Source organism: Papaver somniferum, chromosome 7 (genome assembly GCF_003573695.1).
Source record: "Papaver somniferum cultivar HN1 chromosome 7, ASM357369v1, whole genome shotgun sequence".
NCBI classification, from domain to species: domain Eukaryota; kingdom Viridiplantae; phylum Streptophyta; class Magnoliopsida; order Ranunculales; family Papaveraceae; genus Papaver; species Papaver somniferum.
Window position 1 is genome coordinate 4,637,340 of NC_039364.1, and position 13,142 is coordinate 4,650,481.

Below are 13,142 nucleotides of genomic sequence, written 5' to 3' on the forward strand. Positions count from 1 at the left end.
GCTGATCATGTCGTATCTGAAAAGGTCTGTTTTTAAGTTCTTGAGTTGATTACAATTTGTGGGTCAAGATCTTTCATCAATGCATTGTGGAAAAATAGAAAAAGCTCTTTCTACTTTTTATGTACCTCACCTTATATAGAATTCCAAAATTATCTAATTACAGATCTTGGTTCCTTAATTATATACGTACGTACAGAATTACGTATATTATTTGGAAATTATAGACTTGCTAACCATTGCTATCTCAAATTCCTAGCACTAAGCAGATGAAGAAATATCATCAGAAGACGACGACTACTATGTAGAAATCAATGTTTAGACGGGTCAGAATTTGTAGTTTATATATGATCCTAATGATGTATATATCCCAACAGTTAAACGTATCATATCCTCGATCATCACTTATTACATGTTAGTATTAGTATACAGATTGCGATACGGGTGTAAAGCATCCGCCCTCTTCGTTGGTATCGTTGTTCTCATCCATGGTAGAGAAACTCATCCTGTCGTAGAGGAGTATCAATTATTATTACTAGATGATATTGATGGAAGATGATTTAGATTTTGGTGGGGTTGTGTGTTGGGTTATCTCAAATAGATTTTCAAAATGATTTAAATCTTTTTTTGTACAGTTTGAGTGGTCAAGAAAGACTCCCTATCAAAGGCAGTTCTCATGATTAATTAACTTGACCAATGAACAACAGATTCTTCTTACAATCTCAAGGGAATTCCTTAATGCGTTTATTCTTACGTTAGTCCAGTTGAACCATCAAGCTAAACATTGAGTACAAGTGTTTCCAAGTCAAATCATCAAGAAAGATTTTGATTTTGAGATGGAGACAATCAATAATCATGGGTGGTTCTTTCGTAAGAAAATTTCCAAGTTAAACCATCTCCAGTTCTGTTTTGCTCTTCTTCATTGTGAAAATGATTTCGCTAAAACTTGAGTAAAAGTTTTAGTTAAATGAATTTATTTATTTTTGGCCTCTTACAAGGTTATAAATTTGTTAAGAAGAGAAGCGTCTAAGTGCAAGAAAGGCTAAAAGCCACCCAAACACATAGGAGATAAAGGAACTAGACAGCAACCCAACAACCGCCTAAACACAGTTTAATGTTGTATAGTTAAGAACAAAAATTCAGTAGGGCAATCTAGGAGATATGCATGAAGAAGACTACAGAGAAAAAATGGAGATAAGGATGTCATAAATACCTTCAACGAACCTACAAAAAGTTAGCAGCAGTTTTTAGATACGCTATATGATCTCCCTTTTTTGGTGTCAATTTATTTCTCTTACAGAGACTACTCTCAGCTCAGACTATATTGTGAGTACATATTAAAGGCAAACGCAACACCTCAATGTGACAGACAGAGACATATTACTTGACCACTCACACTTATATCTAGCATAATTAACATAATCATAATTATAAGGTACGGTGATTAGAGAAATAATATGATTCTATGTTTCTAATCACAAATCTCTTTCAGGTACTAAATCCCAATCAATCAGTGATCAAATCTTTTCATGTGATCTTACACCTAAACAAAGTACAGTGCTAAATAAGTAAAACAAAAACAAAAAAAAAAAAAGTTAATTAAAATTAAAAGGATCGATCTAAATCACCATTAATTAATTAATTAAGAAGATTTTTATCACAATAAATAAAACCTGATACATGTTTCTAATTATAAAGTTCCATTTACACATGAAACATACATTTAAACAAAAAAACTATATATAGATGGAAATTAAATACTATAACTCTTGATGATACGATCGTGATGATATTGACGTTAACATACTGATTGATCCTTTCATGATCAACATAACACATCCTTCAGAAATTTATATCTCCGGCCAGCAGTTCTTGGAGATGGAGAACCACTATTCTTTCCCTTTTGATCAGTACTAGTAGTTGATTCTTTATCATTTTTTTTAATCTTCTCGCCTGATGAGTTATACTCATGATCTTTACCACTGCTAGACGACGAAGATCTTTTGCCAGAAGAAGAGATTTGTTTCTTGCCAGAAGTTGCAGCAGCGGCGGTAGTAATACTGCCTCTCTCTTCGTGTAGACACCAATCGCACGATACATTCACTACCGACGCCGAATCATCATAGTAGTTACTACAATAACTGTTGATAATGTAATTTCATGATCACAATTAGAAAAGATAAAGTACTTAAGTAGTTCAAAACAAGATGTAATATGCAGTTAAAAGTACTTACGAATGTTGAAGGCGGTTACAGCATTTGTTGCAGCGGAAGAGTTTATCAGGGAAACCGATATCACCACACAAGCAGCAAACGTTATTAGTTGTAGACATTTTTATTTTTGTGAGAAGCTTAAATTTTGTTGATGGAAGAAGATGGAGGAGGATGGAGAAAAGAATTGAGAGAGACCCAAGAAGTACAAATGAAGGATGAGTCGGTGTCTATATATATATATATATATATATATATTGGGGAAATGAAATCTATGATATAGTAGTAGTTAGGGTACAGGACAGGACATGTGTTGCTCTTGCTCCTATACCAAGAAAAGTAATACAAACTATGTTTTCAGTATACGTTTTCATTGATTTCGATGGATAAAGGAAAGGGAAACAAACTTAAAAAGAAGAGTTAATTGGAAAGGTATATCCTTTTAGATTTAAGAAGCAACATGCATGGTCTACCGGGAAATTAGAAAAAAAGATATTTTTTTTTTAAAGTTGATTTTATTTAATTGAAATCGTTGACATTGAAATTATGGTTAAATTTACAACCACAAAAAGAAAAAGGAAAAAGAAAAATTGACTGTTGACGAAGAAATTAAAGCGGTTTTGGAGAAATCAACAAATTGGAAATTTCAGAGAACTTTTCTAACCTCACTTCGTAACACAGAAGTTGTGTCAAATGGAAAACTACACAGCTATATTGATTTTGAATGAATTTGAAGGTAAAACTGTAAAAGAAGAACTTAAGCCACAGTTAAAATGTTATACCGAAGATTATCAGTTTGTTAAAGAGATTTCCGAATAATACATATAGGCAGGTTAGCAATGTGTAGGAACAATCTCATACATGCATAAATTTCTTCTTTGCTTAATTTTCCTGAATTGTTTAGATGCAAAAACCAGAAACTACCGCAAGGTAAGGCATGAGGGTGTGCCGACTTGGGCAGCCAGGACATTGTGCATAATGACACTTGACTGCTACTAACTAATAATGCATTTCGCCAGTGACAGTTTTTCTAAATACATACTACTGTACATCTAGACGGTGGGTGGTTCATCAAACAGAACACAAATTTACGGTAACAATAACCTGACTGACTGAAAACTAAGCAGGCAGTGCTACGCTCTTTACCATCATCGTCATACGAGAACTTTCAAGTTTTAACAGCGGAATGCATCACATGGGCGAATTGCCTTAACTGCATTTCTTTCTATGGCAACATGGAATCGTCAATTGTTAGCTTATCTGTTTGTATTTCCAACATTGTTGGCCTGGCACAATAATCCACAGCAGAATCACCTGCAAGAAAAATTTACCTAGCATGATCAGGGCCAAAAGGAAAAAGGATACTATACTTGGACTTTGTCAAAAACATAAATCCTAAACAGCAGATATGTTGAGGCTAACAAACAGGGTTAGTTTTATAGTTTATTACTGTTTACAGAATCCAGCGATTGTCGTGTCGGTGATGTACTCTTCTTCCGATCTGCAAACAATGAAATAACTAAGTGTAAGGTTCCATTTACATGATTGTTTCCCTTTCAACTAACAAGCATGAAGAGGAATACAGAACAAGAGAACTTTAAGAGATATCCAGTTTCTAAATTTAAAAGCAAGAACCGTATACCCAAAGATTGATGTTTCGCTTTCACAGCGTCAAAGTTCTTGTATGTATAACCAACGAAGCTTAAATCTTTGGGTGTTAATAGCATCTGTCAACGAAAGAAACATGAGTTTCAATGCATTTAGAATAAAGATAAAACAGGTTTAACGAGAATTCACTCCCTAATTTACAAGAAGGATACAAATCCACTTTAGAGAAACATATGAAGATAACTAAAGGGAGCTTACCAATTTAGAACATGCATTTAGTTTTTATACCTGAGACATCTCATGGTAATAGATTTGAAAAGAAAATCCAAGATACTAATTTTCACGGTAATAGAGTAGTGTTAAAATGTCAGAAGTTAAAGTTTAGCCAACTCCCAGAAGCTATTGGAGAGGCGCCTACGCAAAGTCAGAATTGCTAGAGTCTACTCGAGAACAATATCTAATCTTAAAAATTAACAGGTGATGTACCTTCCGTGAGTGCCCAGACCAGTTCTTGCTGGGGGAGTTTCCGCCTAGGAAGTGACAAATGGAATAAGTTATGGCCCACGAAATAAACAAACATGTCTGGTAAGGACGATTAGCACCTAACCTCATCAAACTTCAAAAAGTTCTGAGTATCAAGCTCCCCGTTGATCTCTGGTTTGAAAGCTGCTTCCATTTCGTAAAGTTTGTGCCAAACAATATCTTTGAACCAAGGATGAGCCTGAGACATTTCCATTACAATGAATACAAGGAACAAAATCATATGATAGAATTTTAAAAATAATTTAAGGTCTTACTTTTATATGGTCTGCCCCTCCAATACCTAGTCTCTGGTCAACATCACATAACAATCTACAGATGAGATTCCTTGCTTCAGGTGTCAACCTTGCCTCTTCAGGGAACTTTAGGTGATTTTTCCAGTGAACAATCTGAAATCATTTATTGAACAGAGTCAAATAAACAAGAAACCTTCGGTTGCTTGAGCTTTATAAGGCGGTCGTGTCCTAGTAATATTGTCTAAGATAATTAGTTAAAATTCCTGTAAGGATACAAACAAAATGCAAAAGTAAATCAAAACGATCCTTTAGCTACTGACAATTAAAGTTAACAGTATAGAATTCCGCAGATGATTAGGCTCACAAGGATGCCCCAAATTATGATAAGAAGATTCACCTTTCTGCATGTGGTTATGGGGTCATCGGAGTTAAATGGGGGATAACCAACAAGCATCTCATACATAATTGCGCCTAGTGACCACCTGCAAGTGGTCCACTGAATCAGAATATATCAAATCAAATACTACTGCAAGAGAAATATAGCTCATGTTAGTTAAAATGTTGAAAAGAAAGTTTGGGCAGTAATGGAGGAAAAAAGCACTCACATAGAGTATACTATGATGTGGTAACTACTAACTACAATGTCTAAGGACAAACCATTAGATGCTACATGAAACACATTTACTTGGTTAATAGAGCACATACTTTCAGTCGGTTTGGGTTATAGGCTCTTAGATACCTCATCCCACAGATACAGAAAGGGGAACAGGGCATCACTACAATAGTAGATGACATTTTAGCAGAAAGCGAAGAAAAGCTAGGTAGTTTAAAGAGAGTTGGTAATGAGTTCAAAGGACGCATCTAGATCTGAAGATGATGGACAGGAGTATAAGTCTCACAGACAACTATCTAAGGTACTGCTCTATACAGGTGGTTTATATAGACTTAAACCTGGTCCTGCAGAACTTATAACCAATTGGTGAATAGTGAAGTATATTTTAAAAAAAACTAGGGGTACTTCTTCTTAAAAGACAAAATGACGGAAGGCAGAACAGATCAACATAAATGTGTACTAGGTTGCCATTCACAGGAAAGGTAATCAACATTCCACTATTAATAAGAAATATATAAGTGCAATCAATTGAGGGGTGACAGTCGCAAGTCGCAAGGAAGTGGAACCAAATGACTGAAAACTAAGTAAACCACAAAAATGATAAATGTCTCATGATGGCGAAGTTACAAGTAACAAGTTCTACCACTGAGTTAAAAGGATTGATATACGAACCAGTCACACTCCATGCCATAGCCTTTCTTCAGCAATACTTCTGGAGCAATATAATCTGGTGTACCCACAGTTGAAAATGCCTTGAAGATAAAACCAATAGCATGTTAGTGCGACCTAAAACAAATGCCTTAAAATAACTAATATATCACTATGATGTAAAATTTCAACGCCTACCAGCTTCCTCCTATTTATCTGCCAATGCTGAAGCTGTTCACTTGGGCTTTTTCACCTACGTCCAGCCTCTGCCTTCTGGAGGCTGTTGTCAACATCCACTGTTTCTCGCAAGTTCTCATCAGACATTGCTTCGTTTTCATGTAAAGTAGACAAAGTAGCAGAGTCTAGTGGCTTGCAAAGACCAAAATCAGACAGCTTCATGTGACCATTTTTGTCTAACAGAAGATTGTCAGGTTTGATATCCCTGAAAATGCAAGATCGGAATTTTACGGGTAGTTTAATTTAAAGGATGAAGTTACTCCTACAAAAGATATGTAACCTTTCTCAATCTAATTCACTTGTAAATAATTACTAACCTGTGAATGTAGTTATGCTTATGAATGGACTCTATGGCCAGGACGGTTTGAGCAATATAAAATCTAGCCACACTTTCAGTTAAGGTGTCTTCTCTTATTAAGAGAGTCATCATGTCTCCACCAGGAAGATATTCCATAATTAGGTACAAGTATTCATCATCTTGGAATGAGTAGTACAACTTCACAATGCAGTGACTGCCAACTTCCGCAAGCAAATCCCTTTCAGCTCGAACATGTTCAACCTACGGGTGAAAAAATAAATCTCTAAGTACACAAACCAAATTCAGTGAAGAGCTGGCATATGATTGATAAAGCGGACTACAGAAGCAAATATGGTATGGACGGAAAAGGAGTGGACCTATCAAAACATTTCACAAACGATGCAAGGAAATGCATGATTTCCGTGACTGTTCTCTCCATCAACCGAAGTAGACGCTATACTAACAATGAAAAGGAAATCAATGCTAAAGGATTTCAAACTGAACATAAAATGTTGAATCCAAAGCACAGACAATAATAAGCAAGTCGACACCAAGGTATCAAAATGGCAAGCCTATGGTAGAGTACATCACCCGACAATCAACATCTTTCAAACAAACACATACAAACATTCTTACACATTGCATCGAGAAGAAAACAGTTTCACATGGTTTATTTAGGACCCTAATTGTCAAAAGATGAGCTCCGAAATAAATCATGAATCAAACTTAGTTATAATAAAAGTAAAAGAAACAACAAGTTAGTGAAATACCCACAATTTGTTTATTAAACAGATACAACTTTCCTAATTAGCTGAACACATTGTGAACCATGGAGAAAATGTAATCTACGCATAACAAAATGACACCTTCCACAAGCTTAGTAACAAAGGATGGGAATGATGTTTAACCTCACCTGGCCCCTGCTAAGCATATCTGACTTCTTCAACTTCTTCATGGCATATATATTGCCCGAGGACTTCTCTCGGCATAGCCTTACCTGTGTCAATACAAAGCATATGAACCAAGAAACAAAAGAATGTTCAAACTAATTGGATCTAATTCTCCTTGAAAACCTGTTTACAACAAGTGGGTTTTCAAAGACTTAAAATCCAGAGTCCCAAGGTGATGCAAATTGACTAAACATGAGAATCAACACTATTTTGCATGGTCATAAAAGGTTCTGGGACGCAAATTATCAAGTATGGAGAAAATAAGGGAACAATAAATAACATATTACCAACAGTCAAGGAATTACCGCCAGAATTTATTCGTCACAGTGGCATGACGTATATGGTAAATTTTCAATTTGCACCTAATTCTAAAATTCTTACAAAGAATCAACCTATTCTTTCATATAAAGAAACATAAATGTGGAGTGTTAACAGCTCGTACCTCTCCAAATGCTCCACGCCCAATGATGGTTTACAGCTCAAAATCATCAACACAAATCTTATTCCTCTTAAGTCTCATAAACTCTGTCTCTTTCCTTTCCAAATCCTTCAACAAATTTATTTGTTCCTCCTCAGGTACATCTGAGGATGCTAATTGCTTTTCCAACACATGACGTCTGAACAAAAGACAAAGAAACAACTCATATCAACAGCGAGGCCACCTTGCTCCAGCAGAAAAACCAGAGCAATATGACAAACAACACTCAATTAAGCACTTTCCCAATTACGGTAATAACTTAACAGTGCAAAATGTAAGAGAAAACTCGAGGTCAGCTTTAGAGAGATACACAAAATGGCCTCATTATCTAGCAAATTATGTCGCATTTATCCTCAGCTAGAAAAGACAACTTCAGAATGCACATTAAACATACACACTTGATGAAACATTTCAAGGAAATTTTGTTTCTCATTTCCACCAACCATGCTAGGCTGCACATCACTTGCACGCAGTGCCCATGATGGTGGCATCGCTCCAATCCATGAGCCCTAATTCTCGGGATGACGCACCTTTGAGTGTGAATGCTATCCAAGGGTTATTTTGGCACCATGCACCAGCCGCAAGCAAGTGATGTGCAGCCTAGCATGGTCGGTGTAGAGCAAGTGCCCTATCAGTTTTGCATTTTGTTTATTGTTATATCCTAACACGCATCAAACACACACACTTGATGAAACATCTCAAGCATATTGTAACATTCTAGGATATTTTGTTTCTCGTTTCTACCAACCATGAAAGGTTGCACACCATTTCCTCAGAATGGTGGCATGACACCCATCCATAAGCAATAATCATATGCATGGTGCACCATTCGTGGTGAATACCATGATCCAAGGGAAATTATGGCACCATGTCACCAGCCACAAACAACTAGTTTGAACTAGAATTCGATCCGGTCTCATATTACCCTAAAGTTCTTCGAAATGAACCAATGATATCAACAGAAAATAGAAGGCTTAAAGCCTTAAAACTACTTACGAAGTAGAATTCCAGTCCCTCTAATGTACACATACCATAGCCAACTTAGTCCCTTATATATACCATAGAGCAATAAGGTAGGTTCATATGGTATATATAGGGTAATAAGTCGGTTGTGGGAATTCTACTTGAAGACTAGTTTAAGGCTCTATGCCTTCCATTTTTGTAAGAATCAGGATATCATGTCCTTAAAGAATTACAACATTAACTCAAAAGTACTACATGCAATATGCATTCAGAGATATCATGCTCATTTTTTTAAGAATCAAAACTCTAGTTCTGCTTTACACATAGTACAGACAAATAGCCTCAATAATTAGCAAACTAAGTCGGACTTATCCTCAGCTAGAAAACAGAACCTCAAAACACACATTAAACTAACACATTCGATGAAGTAGTTCAACATATTGTAACACTTCAAGGAAATTTTGTTTTTCATTTCCACCAACCATGCTCGGCTGCACGGTTGCTCGTGGTGGTGGCATGGTGCCCATCCATGAGTGCTATCCTCGTGCTGGTATATGCCACGATCTTAGGGTAATTATGGAGCCACATCACCAGCCACGAGTAAACAGTGAGCAAGTGGTGTGCAGCCTAGCATGGTTGGTGTAGAGCAAGCGTCCAAGAGAAACACACATGGTCTCGATAATTCACAAATAACTATCGTCACATTTATGCTCAGCCAGAACATAGAACTACAAAAACGCACAATAAACACACACATTTACTCAATCGTTTCAAACAAAGTAACAAACTGTAATATTCTAGGAAATTTTGTTTCTACATTTCTACAAACCTTGATAGGCCGCATGTCACTTGCTCATAGTCTAACGTAGATGTTACCATAAGCCTTAATCATAGGCATGGTGCACCATTTGTGGTGAATTCCAAGATCCAAAGGCTTATTATGGCACCATCACACCAGCCAGCAAGTGGTGTGCCTCGAATCCTCCTATCACTTTCCCATTTCCCATACCCTAACATTATAATCATGAATCCTTCATCTCCCTCATTTACTAACTCAACCCTAATTTAACCTCAAAATTAACCCTCAATTTCAACAATTCAATGTAACCAAATTCAACACCAACAACAAAATCAGATCAAAAATTAAGAAAAACTCAAATAATTTCACCAAACCACAAAATCAAACCAGATTTAACACAGAAATTCCACAAAAATTCAGAAAAAATTGAAGACATTCTGTGTTTGCATACCTTGCTTTACGTTCTTGAATGTTCTTCATCTGAGCTTTATAGTGATTCTCAATAAACTGTTTAGCTGCAGCTACCCTTTCCATTGTTAAGCTCGATCCTAACGCTTCTTCTTCTTCTTTGCCATTTGATTCCTTTGGATGATTCATTTCTCTCCTTCCCCTTCTCTCTATAGAATGAAATTTCTCTGTATTTTTTTTTAATGGGGAACAACAAAAAACAAAAATCAGATTATTTTATGGGTTTAATTTTATTTTATTACAACAATAAAAATGAAAACAAAAGAAAATAAACCTTAAAAATCTCCGTCTTTGTTTTTATTCGGTGTTTGCAATGAGTATGGAAACTAATGTGGTTCTGGTGGAACCAAGTGAATCATCTTCGTTGGATATTTGAATGGTTGGTCCCACACATAGCTTCGGTGTATCGGTAACCATGATTGCTCCCTTTCACTGCGGAAGTAAGGATTCGAACTCATAACCGTTAGAAATAATTCCTTTAGGAGTTAAAATGTATACAGTAAAATTTCAATAAATTAGTAGTCTTTGGGCTGCTAAATTCTATCAATTTAGCGAAGTATTAATTTATCAACAAATTAATAAGTTATTATTATATCGAAACATACCAAAATTAACTTTAAATTTCTAAAATAAGTGTTTAGTATCAGATATCTAGAGATTTTTTTCTCAATTTAAATTATTTTATGGCATATTATGTGTATAAATATATATATTTTAATATTAAAATTAAAAAAATAAGAAGAAAACACAACAAAATCATTTTGGAACTTCTCAAGGGAGTGTAAAAAATTACAAATGAAGTCCAATGTTTATAAATGTAAACAAAAAAGAAATAACCGTAGATTCATATTTGAATAAGCACCACAATATAGTGTTATTACACTGATTATTAATTTATATATTAGTTGGGCCCTATTGGAAACTTCAATTTTTTATTATCTTATAAATTTAGCGTGGTTATTAATTTGGCACACTGGCCCAAGTCCGGACTGATAAAAAATATTATCTTAGCGAAGTTATTAATTTATCGCGGATTAATTTAACGAAGTTCTACTGTAGTCCAAGACCACTGTTTCAAACCATCGAGAGAAAATCACTGATACATATTAACCAGTAATTTGACAGTAGCCGTGATTGCTAAAGGACGGTAGTAAGAACATGGGTTAAGTGCTATTTGGGTGATTGGAGGCTAAAATCGAGTATGTTTTTGTATCTTATATGGAATGGTATCTGCCCGTTAATGCTGGTAGCCGATGTTAGCAGTTTTGGTGGTTAAGTTACACCAAAATATTTGAATTATCTCTACCAACTGGTCGGGTTATTCCTTGAAGACCATTCCTTCTCCGTTTAATCGGCTCTATCATGTTTATTCCAGGTAGTTCTTTTGATTTTTCTTCTCTTTTCCTCGTTAGATGGTTTGAATATGTACTACTTAAAGTATGTTTTCCTTGATACTGTTTATTTCTTGATGTACTTGACATCTATGTAACCTTCAATTCAACTAAGAGAAAAAGATTTATTGGAATTATGATATGGAAAATGAATAACTAAAAATGTTAGACTTTGGTATTTGCGTATCAGCCTTAACTAGAGCGTTGTATCCTAATACGGGTACGTATCAACCTGATATAAATCGATGCAAAACTATTATTATGGATATTCCTATAATAAGGATGTTGTGTTGGTACTTATAAACGGGGATATAATATGTATCAACAAGCCATGGCACAACGTTTCCATATTTTTGATATTGGGCTTCTTTATGTTTGGGACCTAGCTTGCCACTTTTTTTTTATTATTCTCGGGCAGGGTTGAGCGACGGATAGACAAATTACGGATTTGGTATCTCCCTTACCAAGTCCATCCAAATGACGGATTTGGGAATGCACCCATGTCTAGTCGATTTTCCTACGAATTTGAAAACATCCACAAGTGGGCAGGCAAATGGATTGGATGTGGATTTTTTAAAGAATTTCAAAATGTATTAATTGAATAATACATATATATATGTATATGTATATGCATATGCATATATATTTTATTGAATACATATATATTGGCCTTCGAAAATTCTCAATATATTGTGACTGAGTAGGCGAAACCAACAAGCCAAGAATCACTCAATTTCGATATATTGCGAAGTAGTTATGAGTGAAATGCTAAAGCTGAAAAAAATATAGAAAAAGGTTGAGATCGTGAATATGAAATAATACACACGCTCTCAGCGGCATTGTGCGAACTAAAACCTCAAAAACTATTTCAGGTCTATTTTGGTCAAGTTTTCGATGTTTCCTTTCCTAGACAAGATGTCTTGAGTTTTAATCAACCTAGTCTTGGTCATTCACTATAAAAAGTAATTTCAAGCTACACAAGTCATCCCTACGAAAATTGTGTGCGTACTGTATAAAATTTTCTTTATGAACAAGGGTGAGAGTTTGAAGACTTAATTTACTTGGAGATCGTAATGCACAGGTAAGTTATATTTTTATTTGATAGTTATATAACCCGTATCTAGGTGCTTATAGTAATCATTTCTATTCTTAGGTCCCTGTCTTCTGTTATAAGGCCATTCAAAGGATTATTTATCATAAACCCTAGATTTGACATATCAAGATAACGCTAGATTATTTCCTGGTGATCTTGTGAGGAAAAATCAATTAGGTTACTGAACCTGTAAACCTTAATTGTTGTGGTGCATCTTCTAAAGAAAAATTAGCGTTCTTCTAGAAGATTTAGATGAGTATCTTCTCAAAAGAATTAGCGATCTTGTAGAAGATTTATAAAAACAATTCATAAAAAGAATCGGTGTCCAGTTAGGATTTTTATAGGTACATGAATACAACTGAAACAAGTTTATCATACTAGTCCGAAATCTGGTAGTAGGTAATTGGTGGAACAACTTAAATTAGTATATGTTCAATCTGGACTAGATCCCGAGGTTTTTATACAAGATTGTAGTTTTTCATTAACAAAATCTCTGGTGGCTGTAATATTTCTTTCCGCATTATATTGTTTTACCTTTATAATGAAATATCACAGGTTGTACATCATTAAACATATATAGTCTTAGCTGAACTTTAAAGAACCTACAAGACTC

General features: G+C 35.1%; 1 protein-coding gene and 1 pseudogene across 1 annotated transcript; both read right to left on the minus strand.

Moving 5' to 3' along the window:
- Nucleotides 1-1,631: 1,631 nt before the first annotated feature.
- Nucleotides 1,632-2,433, minus strand: LOC113300593. Its single transcript, XM_026549796.1, has 2 exons — nt 2,232-2,433; nt 1,632-2,138 (listed from the first exon to the last, which is right to left on the minus strand). Exons 1-2 carry the CDS (start codon nt 2,327-2,329, stop codon nt 1,823-1,825), a joined length of 414 nt encoding a protein of 137 aa, XP_026405581.1. The 5' UTR covers nt 2,330-2,433; the 3' UTR covers nt 1,632-1,822.
- Nucleotides 2,434-3,069: 636 nt separating this feature from the next.
- LOC113294735 lies at nt 3,070-10,257 on the minus strand (annotated as a pseudogene).
- Nucleotides 10,258-13,142: the final 2,885 nt, after the last annotated feature.

What these genes read in the sequence shown, in the direction of transcription:
- LOC113300593 (XM_026549796.1), bottom strand. Translation starts at nt 2,329, where the DNA reads ATGTCTACAACTAATAACGTTTGCTGCTTGTGTGGTGATATCGGTTTC. An exon ending in TGTAACCGCCTTCAACATTC is followed by an intron (nt 2,139 to 2,231) that starts GTAAGTACTTTT and finishes CATTATCAACAG; the next exon opens with TTATTGTAGTAACTACTATG.